Source organism: Naegleria gruberi, assembly GCF_000004985.1.
Source record: "Naegleria gruberi genomic scaffold NAEGRscaffold_43, whole genome shotgun sequence".
NCBI classification, from domain to species: Eukaryota; Heterolobosea; class Eutetramitea; order Acrasida; family Naegleriidae; genus Naegleria; species Naegleria gruberi.
In genome coordinates this window covers 277,995-290,449 of record NW_003163284.1, presented here as the reverse complement: position 1 = coordinate 290,449, position 12,455 = coordinate 277,995, and the positions used below count along the sequence as shown (strand labels likewise).

General features: G+C 35.0%; 8 protein-coding genes across 8 annotated transcripts; 5 read left to right on the top strand and 3 right to left on the bottom strand.

Moving 5' to 3' along the window:
* Positions 1-127: 127 nt before the first annotated feature.
* Positions 128-1,078, bottom strand: NAEGRDRAFT_70993 (uncharacterized protein; the record flags this gene model as incomplete). Its single annotated transcript, XM_002673885.1, has 1 exon — positions 128-1,078. The coding sequence occupies one exon, from the start codon at positions 1,076-1,078 to the stop codon at positions 128-130; it is 951 nt and encodes a 316-aa protein (XP_002673931.1).
* Positions 1,079-1,369: 291 nt separating this feature from the next.
* Positions 1,370-2,395, top strand: NAEGRDRAFT_70992 (uncharacterized protein; the record flags this gene model as incomplete). The annotated part of the gene is made up of 1 exon (XM_002673967.1): positions 1,370-2,395. The coding sequence occupies one exon, from the start codon at positions 1,370-1,372 to the stop codon at positions 2,393-2,395; it is 1,026 nt and encodes a 341-aa protein (XP_002674013.1).
* Positions 2,396-2,568: 173 nt separating this feature from the next.
* On the top strand, positions 2,569-3,240 carry NAEGRDRAFT_70991 (uncharacterized protein; the record flags this gene model as incomplete). The annotated part of the gene is made up of 1 exon (XM_002673966.1): positions 2,569-3,240. The coding sequence occupies one exon, from the start codon at positions 2,569-2,571 to the stop codon at positions 3,238-3,240; it is 672 nt and encodes a 223-aa protein (XP_002674012.1).
* A 760-nt stretch (positions 3,241-4,000) lies between these two features.
* Positions 4,001-4,450, bottom strand: NAEGRDRAFT_51312 (uncharacterized protein; the record flags this gene model as incomplete). The annotated part of the gene is made up of 1 exon (XM_002673884.1): positions 4,001-4,450. One exon carries the CDS (start codon positions 4,448-4,450, stop codon positions 4,001-4,003), a length of 450 nt encoding a protein of 149 aa, XP_002673930.1.
* A 661-nt stretch (positions 4,451-5,111) lies between these two features.
* Positions 5,112-5,468, bottom strand: NAEGRDRAFT_70989 (uncharacterized protein; the record flags this gene model as incomplete). The annotated part of the gene is made up of 1 exon (XM_002673883.1): positions 5,112-5,468. The coding sequence occupies one exon, from the start codon at positions 5,466-5,468 to the stop codon at positions 5,112-5,114; it is 357 nt and encodes a 118-aa protein (XP_002673929.1).
* A 745-nt stretch (positions 5,469-6,213) lies between these two features.
* Positions 6,214-8,367, top strand: NAEGRDRAFT_58871 (TNF receptor-associated protein; the record flags this gene model as incomplete). Its single annotated transcript, XM_002673965.1, has 1 exon — positions 6,214-8,367. The coding sequence occupies one exon, from the start codon at positions 6,214-6,216 to the stop codon at positions 8,338-8,340; it is 2,127 nt and encodes a 708-aa protein (XP_002674011.1). The 3' UTR covers positions 8,341-8,367.
* A 312-nt stretch (positions 8,368-8,679) lies between these two features.
* AM23 (uncharacterized protein) lies at positions 8,680-9,459 on the top strand (the record flags this gene model as incomplete). Its single annotated transcript, XM_002673964.1, has 1 exon — positions 8,680-9,459. The coding sequence occupies one exon, from the start codon at positions 8,680-8,682 to the stop codon at positions 9,352-9,354; it is 675 nt and encodes a 224-aa protein (XP_002674010.1). The 3' UTR covers positions 9,355-9,459.
* Positions 9,460-9,618: 159 nt separating this feature from the next.
* Positions 9,619-12,394, top strand: NAEGRDRAFT_51309 (uncharacterized protein; the record flags this gene model as incomplete). Its single annotated transcript, XM_002673963.1, has 3 exons — positions 9,619-10,275; positions 10,330-11,777; positions 11,827-12,394. The coding sequence occupies 3 exons, from the start codon at positions 9,619-9,621 to the stop codon at positions 12,392-12,394; spliced, it is 2,673 nt and encodes an 890-aa protein (XP_002674009.1).
* Between the last annotated feature and the right edge of the window lie 61 nt (positions 12,395-12,455).

The following is a 12,455-nucleotide window of genomic DNA, read 5'->3' as shown; positions in this document are numbered from 1 at the left end:
AATATCTTCCAATAATATTAATATTATAACACGTGATGTTGGTGATGCGAATTAATTGTTTTTCAATTTTTTTAATTTCCCTCCAAATTTACCGTTACTTCAAATAATCACAAAAATTGAATCAATTTTATTGAGAATTCTTCCATGATTGATAATAAACATGAATCTTTTCAATAAAATTCAAATGTTTTGGATTCCAACCCAATACTTCAATGGCCTTTCTCGGATTAATCATCACTGTATTCTCCCAAACAACCAATCCAGCATTTTCTTGTGGAACTGGCTCAATAAGAAGTGAATCAGTTTCATTCTCAGAGTTTGGTTGCCATCCAGTTTGTTTGGCAATTTCAATTCTGACACGATCATAGGTTGGATAATCATTTGGATTTGCAATGTTGAACAATTGACCAGAAACTAAGTTTCGTCCAACTGTTAGAACCTTAGTATAGGCTTCTCCTAAATCATCTACATGAACCCAACTCCATCTCTTTTTAGGAGATCCAATAATTGTCAATTTACCATCTGAAGTAATTTTTGGATTGAAAAAATCTTTGAAAATTTCACCACCACTCTTACCATATACGAAACCAGGACGAATTACAACAGTATCCAAATGGGTAAACTCTCCATTCAATAATTCATATTCAACATCTCTTCTCTTCTCAACCCATGCATGAGTTGGCTCTGGTCTCACATTCTCATCCAGGAATAGTTCAGCAGAGGCCTTTCCATAAGTCATAATTCCACTAGTAAATACGAAAACCAACTTGGAAAGTTTCCTTTTCAATCTGTCAGCAGAATGTTCCTTCACCAATTGCACAATCTTGTCAGTTTCATCAGTCAGCCCAATACAATCAATAATTGCACTTGTCCTTTCCAAAATCTTGCCAAATTTCTCATCACTAAACAAGGATGTAACTTTTGGAATGACGAGTGGAGTAATTTCATTCGCCAACAGGAATTTCTCATGTTTTTCTGATCGAACAGTGCCATACACTGAAAAACCATTTCTCTGTAAAGATTGGGAAACACCAATGCCAATATAACCATTAGCTCCAAGAACGATAACTGAAGACATTTTTTTGATTTGATTTGAAGAGGATTTGGTGCTGGGCTCATCTGTTTTAAATGTTTCACAGAGATTAGTTTAAAAATCTTGGTGAGGATAAGGAAAAATGTCGAAAAGTGCATCCGAAGATGGGTTGAAATGAAGAAATTCTAACATGTTGTAGATTGGTTGTAAACTGTTGTATTGGGTGTTACTGCTTTGAATTCAAACTCAAAAATGTTCAAATTGAAGGTAACCTTCAAATTCCAAATATAAGAAGTTTCAAATTCAACTATTCGAAACAATTTGAAAGAATTAAAAATGAATCAACATGATCAGTCTGTTGTCGTTGCTCTCGATTGCAACTTTTCAAGCCCTTTGCTTAAGAAAAAGTTTCAAAACCAACAAGACGACACAATTCCATTTTCATTAAATTTTCAGTTGATAAGAGAATTAGGCGAATATCAAGTTTGTGGAGGAGAAGAAACTCAATTCGATTGTCCAAACAATGTTGATATATCCTACAATCATAATTGCATTCTAGTTTCAGATAGCATGAACCATAGAGTTCAGATTTTTTCCCTCCAAAATTTGAAATATTTAACAAGTGCAATATTTCCAAAAATGGTTGAAAACGTTCTAGTGGAAAGGAATGGATGTGGAAGATCACAAGATGCAATTCTTGTTTCCTGTGATGATTATTGTGTTTACAAATTGGATTTATTGGAAATTCTCAATTCAAGATTGAAATTAATTTGGATTTCTGGAACTGCTAATGAATTTGGAGATGATGATTGGGATCATTTTGGATGCCAGATTGGGATGAGTCTTAAATATGGAAAGAGCAGAGATGAGAATGTAATTATTCTTTGTGATCCTTCCAAATATAGAATTTTATTTGTGCATTCCATAAACGGAGAGCCATTTAAGGAAATTAACTTTGGACCCAAAACGCCAACGTTTAATAATGGGTTATTAATTGAACCGTGTTATGCATTGATGCTCCCGAACAGTGAAAGAATGATAGTTAATGATTGTAGATGTGGCAGATTATTCTTGATTGACGACAGCTCCTGTCAATTACTACCTCATCCATTTAATCAACCAAGAAACAAGTTTAGAGGATTAGAAATTGATGAATCAAGTAATCAGCTCTTTATCATTGAACATTTTAGTTGTGAAATCTTCGTCCTTTCAATTGACCAAAATTTCACACTAATTTCCAACTTGAATGCCAAATGCACAAACAAAAAATTGCAATATCCACAGGGATGTTGCCTTAACAGAAAGAGTGGTGAACTTATCGTTTGTGATCAAGTCAATCATCAATTATCATTTTTCAAATAAAAGTACTTCATAATCATTTCAACAAAACTTCTTGCAAGAAGAAACAACAAGGAAATAGTTTCGTTACAACGACATAAGAATACAATGAGATCTGTCCTAAGTTATTTAACCTTTCCTCGCTCACTTGTCGATGATGACATGGACAAGAGCTCAAATTCACACACAATAAAAAAATGTCGTCCACTTCAAAGTCATCACCGTACCAATTACGTGAAAAGAGAAAGATATCCTACAATGAATTCAGGGATTGCTCACAAAACGATGATGAGGATGAAGAGGAACAAATTGATGAACAAAATGATGATGAAATTGATGAAATTGATGAAATTGAAGAAGAAAATGATGAACAAGAGGAGCAAAATCTTGAACCGAGCTTGAAAAGACAAAAGGAAACTGCTTCCGAAATTGCAGTGGCTACATCACATCAAGCTGATCATCAAGGAGATTTAGCAAAAAACACAACTTTGAATGAAAAATCGAGTCGTGATGGTGGTGAGCAACAATTATTCAAATCATTGGTAGATAATACTTCAACCATTCAACATGGCACAACAACAGTTCCACCAACATCATCATTCTCATCACCACCAAATTGTAAAATGATGGAAAATGATTCGGGTGTGGAATTGTCAATGAATAAGCGATGGGAAATGGTAAAAACATTGCTGACCTCAATTCAAAGTGATTGTGAACAACAAGAGGAGATGGTTTCGGATGTCATGCAAAGAGCAACCTTCACAGAAGAAGAAATCAAGACATTGGATTATGAAAAATTGAAGAAATTGAGAAAAATCTTGCAAGATTCTGTTAATTTGGTCATTGATGCCTTAATAGAGAAAAAATAGTGAGGAGGAATTGGTAAAAATAAACCAGTTGAAATCAATTAACATGATTCGAAACCCACCTTTCAAACATTAAAACTAATCACAACTCTACAAAAGAAAATGCTTCAATTAACACCTTCCAAAACTCCCAATCGAAAAGTACTAAGAAAAACTCAAGATCACAATAAGAGAAAGGATTCACCCACTCCTCTAAATGATTTGAGTAAAAAACAAAAGATTGAAAGTTGTTCAGATCATGCAGAATATGATTTATCAGAAGAGGAGAGGGAACACCAAATTAGAGAGGCGTTTAAAGATTTCCATTTGGCAGTGAATGAGACTGAAGAAGATCTGAATGAAATATTCAATCATTGTTATTTGGAATTGGAAGACGAAGAAGAAATTGATCTATTTCCATAAATTGTGTTGTAAATAAACATTTTTATTAAATTTACAAAAATTGTTAATTTGTTTCATCAAAACTGTTCCTGTCTTGCAATGAAGTGTTTTGACCTTTTGGTGTCAGTTGTTTTTCACACGTATGTGTTCTTTCCTTCTCAGTCTCTTCGGAACAGTTTCGTTTTCAACAAATACTTCATTCTCGATTGAGTCATGGAAAAACTGATTTGATTTCTAAAGGACTCCTTCGTAACAGATGCCAAGCTTTCTCAAGTGATTTTAGTTTGATTGGTGATGTTTTGGGTGGTTCTTTCCATCAAAATTACAATAAACTCTTTCAAAGTGTTACATTTTTATTATAGATTTACAATTAATTGATTTCTTACCAATATCTGTATGAATAAGCATATGAAGAAGGATATCCATAGCCACCATATGAGTAAGGATAACCATAAGAATAACTAGATGGATATGAGTAACCATAGGTGGAAGGGTAGCCGTATCCGTAACTATAAGGATATGAGTAACCATAGGTGGAAGGGTAGCTGTAGGCGTAACGATAGCTATAGGAGGATGGATATGAGTATCCGTAGGTTGAAGGGTAGCCGTATCCGTAGGTTGAAGGGTAGCCATATCCGTAACTATATGGATATGAGTAACCATAGGTTGAAGGATAGCCGTATCCGTAACTAGATGGATATGAGTAACCATAGGTGGAAGGGTAGCTGTAGGCATAACGATAGCTGTATGTCAATTGACCATCTGCCTTATCAGCATTCAAGAAGAGAGCAGCCAAGATGCATACAAGGACTATGAAGAGTATCTTTTTCATGGTTTCGTATAGAGTTAGAGTTGGAGAGTTGATAAGTTGATTGGAAAGTTAGTTTGAAAAGCGTGATTGAATTATATCAATTTGTTTTGATTGTTTTTGATTGGGTATAGTTTCACATTGATTTGTTTAAATTGGTCTAACTCAACCTACTTAAATGGTAAATCAACAAAATGGGAAATCCAAAATGTCCAATTTCTGAAATAATACTTTCTTTTTTGAGATTTTCTTCAAGTACATAGGATTTGTTTTACAATGAAGTTCGAGAATTTTGATTCAATCAAATTGGAGTCTAAATATTATCATACTTTGCAAAATTGAAACAATTCGTATGGAATCGAACAAAAAATTCACGAATAAATACATACGATACTTACCACCCCATTTCTTATAACCTTCTCTGTGTCTTTCATTCAACTTTCTAGCAAATGCAAAAAAATCAATTCGAAAGTCGTTGGTAGTGACATTATTGGATTAACAATTGATGAAATAACTGGATATTGTTATGTTGCTACTGGGAAACGATTGTTTATTTACAAATGAGATAAATTTCATTCAATTATTGATTGAATTTTGAATGTTGAAATAATCTTGTTTGGATTAATGTCACATGTCAATATGTAATAAACCATTTGATTTTTTGATTGAAATGTCATATTAAAAACTAGTGTAGCGATTCTTGCTTATTGCCTGTGGCGGACTGATGTTGGGATGTATCCGAAGTAAGTGGCGGAAAAGTTAACACAGACTGAAACCAGTGGCGGTACACCAGTTTTTGCTTGGGTGATTGAAGCTTATCTGGTAGTGTTGGATCTTGATTATTGTATCCTCCACCACATCCACATGACATTTTTAAATAATCAGCAGAAACATATTCATTGGTTCCAATCTTTGCCCATCTTCCTCCATCCTTAACCATAATACCATAGACAGTAACTGCAGTCTCAGGTCCCAATGAACGTATCACACGACCATTAGCATCACGAACATTCAAACCTTGGTACAACGAGTTGCTGGCCATGAACAGTTATCTTCCATACTAGCCACTCGTGCATGCAATTCCAAGCGATGAACAAGAGCCACCAACATGACAATACAATGGCCACTTTCTTCATGCACAATAATGACGAGCACGACCTTAAACAATTTTTTTTTCAAATGGTTTTTCTTGTTACTGCTGAGGTACAGTTGATGATTTGTTGTTACTTCTGCTGAGGTGAGAATGATAACAAAGATTGTGATTGTGTGGTTGTGCGGAAAATCTGGATAGGAAGCGGAATTTTCATCTTTAAGATTCTGGATCTTATTATGGAGATTTGATCTCTTTAACAGGTCTATTGAATAATCTCCAGATCATGGGGAAGATAATGAAACCATTCCTTTATGTTAAACCCACACAATATATCTCATTTCAAGTTGAAGACCTCACTTAGCAATAACTTCATTTAACTAAAAGGATGTTTCAGTTGAGCTTTGAAATTTATGTTCCTTGTTTGAATTAACAATAGTATCTTTTCAATGTTACTGATTATATTAAGGAAGAACTCTATTGTTTTCTAACTGTGCTTCCTCAATCAGTAGCAAATAAATATATCATTCAACCTCCCTCAATCAATTTAAAATCCCAACCTACTTTCATTAATACTAATCGGAATTTCTTATTCCATTTAATAGCAATTAAGAAAGCAAACATGGCTCTGGATCGGAAGCACAACACTTTCCGTTCCATCTTCAATCAATAGCTTCAGTTTTTGATTGAAAAAAAAATGTTGAGCAGAAACTCTGGTAAAATCGTCCGTTCGCTCGTCTCAAAGCGTTCTGCTGCTGTGAGATGTTCATCATCAGCATTGCCATCTTCTTCTTCCGTTCTTTCAAAGAATTCTTGTTCATCATATCAACAACAACAACAATTGATTGCTAATTTCTCATCACAACTATTTGTTAGAAATGAAAAGAAGGATGTTATTGATGATGATGTTTTTGAGGATGCCGAAGTCAATGAACTCAAGGAAGAAAATATTATTAGAGAAACTGAACACATTGTTGGTGCCAAGGAAAATAAGACTTTTGAAACTGAAACTAAACAACTTTTACACATTGTTGCTTCTGCTCTCTATACTGACAAGGAAGTCTTCATCAGAGAATTAATTTCAAATGCTTCCGATGCTTTGGAAAAGGTTAGAAGAATGAATCAAGTTTCACCAGACAAGGTTGATGATCCTTCAAAGGAATTATCTGTCCAAATTTCTTGTGATGATAAGAATAATATTTTCGTCATTCAAGACTCTGGTATTGGTATGTCCAAGGAAGAATTAATCAAGAATATTGGTACTATTGCTCACAGTGGTTCTCGTGCCTTTGTTAAACAACTTAAGGAAGCTTCCGATAAGGGTGAAGCTACATCCAACATTATTGGTCAATTTGGTGTTGGTTTTTACAGTACATTCATGGTTGCTGATAAGGTCCGTATTTATACTAGATCTGCTATCAAAGGTCAACCTGGATATTGTTGGGAAAGTACTGGTGAAGGAAATTACACAATTTCCGAAGCTGAAGGAGTTGCCAGAGGTACAAAGATTGTCATTTATTTGAAGAAGAATGAAAAGGAATTCTCTTTCAAGGATACTGTTCAAAAGATTATTCAAAAGTACAGTAACTTTGTCTCTTATCCAATCATTTTGAACGGTGCCAAGGTCAATACTCTTGATGCTGTCTGGTTGAAGAGCAAGAACTCTGTCACTGCTGAAGAACATCAAGAATTCTACAAGTATCTTTCACACTATGGTGGAAACCCACTCTATATTCTCCACTTTAACTTGGATATTCCATTGAATATGAATGCCTTGTTCTACGTCCCAGATCACCACACTGAATCATTGGGTATGGGTAAGATGGAACCTGGTGTCAATGTTCACAGTAGAAGAGTTTTGATTCGTGCCAAGCATCCAGATATTCTCCCAGATTGGTTGAGATTCTTGAAGGGTGTTGTTGACTCTGAAGATTTACCATTGAACATTTCCAGAGAACACTTGCAAGATTCTCCACTCATTCAAAAGATTAAATCTGTCCTCGTTAAGAGAATTACCAAATTCTTCAATGACATGATGAAGCAAGATCGTGAAAAGTACATTAGTTTCTATGAAAAGTTCAACAAGTTCATTAAGGAAGGTGTTGTCACTGATTACATGTATAAGGATGAAGCTGCCAAATTGCTCATGTACGAATCATCTGCCTTACCAAAGGGTGAAAAGACAACATTGGAAGAATATATTAACAGAATGGGAACTGAACAAAAGACAATTTACTACCTCATTGCTCCAACTAGAGAATATGCCGAAAACTCTCCATACTTTGAAGTTTTCAAGAAGAAGGGTATCGAAGTCTTGTTCGGTTATGATGGACCTGATGACTTTGTCTTTGGTTCAATTGGTTATTTCAATGGTAAGGAAACTAAGGCCATTGATAGAGCTGAATTGGAAGATGATGAAGCTGACAAGACATCTGGTGAAAATGAACTCTCTGAAATTCAATCTAAGGAATTGTGTGAATGGTTCCAAACCTCATTGAAGGATAAGGTTTCATCTGCCAAGATCTCTAAGCGTCTCTCAACAACTCCAGCTGTCATTAAGAATCCAGAAAATGCCTCCCTCAGAATGATTCGTAAATTGCAAAATCAAGATATTGCCCTCTCTCCACAACAAGTTGAAATCAATCCTCGCCATCCACTCATCATGAAACTCTTCAATGCCAAGTCAGCTAATCCAGATTTGGCCAAGCTTGTTGCTGAACAAATCTTTGATAATGCTCTCATCAGTGCCGGTTTATTGGATGATCCAAGATCAATGGTCAATAGATTGCAAAACTTGATGGAATCCTCTTTGAAGAGCTTTTAAATTTTGATAAACACATGAAATTATAATCTTTGATTTTTATTCTTTTTCATCACTTCGGAAGTACTTGTCCAATAATAATATTATTATCCTGTAATACTTGTATATTCCTAGATATCCTTGTTTTCAATCCATTATTGGTATCCTATCCAATCATCCTTATATGATTATCATTGTGAGTCGAAGAATTATGTTGTCATGATTTTTTTGTTCGCAAGCCAGCTTGTGAGCATGACGTGCGTTTTTTCAGCTGAAAGACTTGCTGCGTTTACAATTTCACACCTCACAGCATTGCTCTGTAGCTTGACTGCATGATCATCAGCAGGTCTTTTTTAAAAAAAAATGAACAAGTCTTTGAAATTCTCTCTCGCCGTTATTTTGGCCATTTTGTTCGCCTTGTGCACAATAACATCTGTTTTGGCTCAAGATGAAGACATTACAGCCACCCCTGTCGATGAAACATCTACTACCACAACAACAACAACTCAACAAAACAATGTAAGACTTTTCCTCCACAAGAGTGTTTCTCCAGCCGAACCAATCGTCAATACTAATATTACTTTCACGATCACTGTTATCAATGTTGGTGAAGAAACTGCTTATGATATTGATGTTAAGGACAATGAATGGCCAGAAGCTCAATTCGAACTTGCTGAAGGTGAAACCAAGGCTAGTTTTGAAAAGGTTGCTCCAAATGACCGTGTCTCTTACAAGTATACTATTGTTCCAAAGAGTGTTGGTGAAATTAATACTCAACATGCTTTGGCCACTTACAGATTGGCTCCAGCTGCTGAAAAGGACGAAAAGTCATTGAAGCTCATCTCTAAGAGTAACGTTTTGCCAGCTATTCCAGTCATGACTCAAGCTGAATATGATAGAAAGCACGCTTCCCACGTTGGTGATTGGATCGTCTTCTTCATCTTGTCTCTCATTCCTACTGCTTTGCCATATGTTGTCTATATGTATGCTAATAACCAAATTGTTGATTTGGCCAATCAAAAGCAAAAGTCTGATTAAGTGCTATCACAACAAATTTTAGGATTAATCGAATAATAGTATATGTAGTAGTAGAAATTTAATTTCAAATTTTGTTAATTTTATTAAAAAAACAATAATTATTATATCATGTTATTCCGATATTGTCAACTCTCAATGTGTATTAATCATCTCAATACATGATAATTCATGATAGTCCAGCAAATTCATCACCAATCCCCATAAATGATTGTTGTATTATGAAATTATATGTTCCCTCCATACCCATTCTACAACTTTAAAAAAATGAAGAAACATCAATTAGTAAGCATACTGAAAGGATCAACTCCGAGAACAAACATTACGAGTGTGGCCATTTCGAGGTCTACTTCCTCTCAAATGTTGGTGGCTGGAGGTGAATCGACAGGAAAAGTATTGATTTGGAATGTCATGTTATCGGGTTGTAGTAGTGGAAGCAATGATGTTATCAGAAAATCAAATAATACAAGAATCAAACAAGAATTGGGGGATGACGACGAGGTGGATGAGGCAGCCCTTGTATTGACACCTGTTATAGATGATGATTTGGAGCCAATTGTGATACTGCCTCATGAAAAGGAAGATCCGATTAGTTGTGTTTGCTTTGGAAATCGAAAATCTGAAATGTTATGTTCAGCATCCAGTTCTTGTGTAAAGTTGTGGAATGTTCTTGCATATCGGGATGGATTTCAGGATGATGGAGTGGTGATTGGATCAAATGTTGGAAATGTTTCATTTGTAAAGTTTAGCGATAACGATGAATTGTTGTATATTGGATTGGAAGATTCTATATTAATTTATCATATAGAACTGGCAAAGGTGATACTGAGCTTGGAGGGGCATCAATCTCCCGTGACTGAGGTTTTGTTTTTGAGACATTTACAACATTGTATCATTAGTGTTTCCGAAGATAGAACTTTTAAGGTTTGTGTGTTCAATATTTGATAATTCTGATTGAAAGTTTCTATTGTAATTAAGATATGGGATATTTATGAGAGGAAAGTATTGTACAAATCAGGAGTTCTCTCACCGTATCCAATTATTTCAGTTTGTGAGGAATATGGCGTGAATAGATTCATGATTGGTTTTAGTAATGGAATAGTTCAAATATACGAGACGAAAAATGATGAGAGTTTAAAGTGCCTTTGGGTGAAACTGCTTCACGAATTTGACCTCAACAAGAAGATTAAAAAGTTCATCAAGCCAGAGGAGAAATCTCCAATACCCTCATTTGAAGTCATTAGTAGTGAGCCAATTTGGAGACAGCAACATAATTTCATTCAAAAACAATTCGATACTGAGGAAGATTCTCAAGAGCTGACTCTATGTGAGTATTCACATTGTGCATCCAAGATGAATTTCTTTTCGAAGAATGACAATGACTATGTAATGATATGCTCCAAATCATTGGCTGTTGATATTGATCTGTCATCTTTTGAGATTGAGAGAATGTATGATATTGCAAACGTGACAGACCAATGCAAGGACTTGTTTCACTCTTTTGATGCACAATTCATTGAGGAATGTAGTACACGTTTGGTGGCAGCTAGTGCCTTTCAACCATATATCTATGTCATGGATATTAACCATCAATCTATGACCATCGAGAGGAAGAATGAAATTCCAGATTCCATCCTAAAACCAAAGCAGACTAAAATTGAAGGAGACGTCATTTCCATGACTCATACAGATGAACTGCCCAATTATTTGAGAGGAACACTAGTTAAGGTTACTCCAACACCTCAGAAAAAGACCAAAGCACTTGTTGACAAGCCATCAACTTTTTCCACAAGAATCAAATCTTCAGGTTATTCAGAAGCACCATTTGTTCCTGCTCACTTGAAGAAAAAACCCACCTCCTCTTCCTCATCATCTACCTCATCTACAATTAAGAAAACAACAACGACCAAAGAACTTGTCACTCCGAGTTTTGAAAAACCTCCAATTAATCTTTCATCAGAGCTCCGAGTTCACAACTCTCCAATTCTATGCATGTCTATTTCCCCCAATAAGGAATCTATTGTAACAGGATCTAATTCTGGGCTCTGCATGCTTTCTAAACTTCCTCTATCAAACAAGAACAAGGGAGTACCACTTGAGAAACATTCTGTTGCTGTCAATTCAATCAATTGGACACTCTCATCAAAATTAATTTTAACATCAAGCTCTGACAATACGGCAACAATTTGGAAAAATGGAAAGAATGGAATTGAACCAGCTATTAATTTTAAGAGTATTTTGGGAAATATTAAGAGTACAACCTCTGAGGAAAACAAGAGACCAGAGCAAATTTTCAAATCGAGTGTAAATAATGCAAGTTTCTTCCATCAAGATAGATTTACCGTCCTTTCGAGCTCTAATAAGATGTATATTTACAAGTACTATATTCACAAGAGTACAAACTCTGATGAAAAGTATTTGAAAAAGTATGTTTAATATCATATTTACTCATCTAATCAATTGATTCTTAAACAGACAAGTAGATAATCACAAGTACAAACTTGGTCATGTTTTCGAAAGCAGACAGGCCCAAAAGATTACAGCCCTAACATGTCCAAATTCCTACTTGTCAAATTATATTTTACTTGGATATTCTAGTAAAACTTTGGAGATTTATGACGTTTGCAAAGATACAGTAGTAAGATCAATTGAAAATGCCCATGAAAGACCAATTCATACCATTTCTCTAAATAATTCTCCGAATGCCACTAGCGATTCGATCAACTTTTTCCTTACTTCCTCCGTTGATGGATGTGTAAAGCTGTGGGATGCAAGGCAACAAGATCCAATTAGAAGATATAGTCAACATAAGAATTCGATCCATTCCATTGGAAATGCTATAAGCCCTTGTATGCGATACATTGCTTGTGGAAGTGAAGATCGATGTGTGTACCTTTATGATTTGACAACATCTGAAAAGTGCATTGAGAAAATTATTGGATATCATTCAGATGTTGTTTCTGATGTTAAATTTAAAAATTCTACTACTTTATTGAGCTGTTCCTTTGATGGAAAAATCAACACCTACTCTTCAGTCAAGTAAATACACAGTTTATTATAAATATACAATTTAAACAAGCCAAGTTGGAATGAACTATAGACTT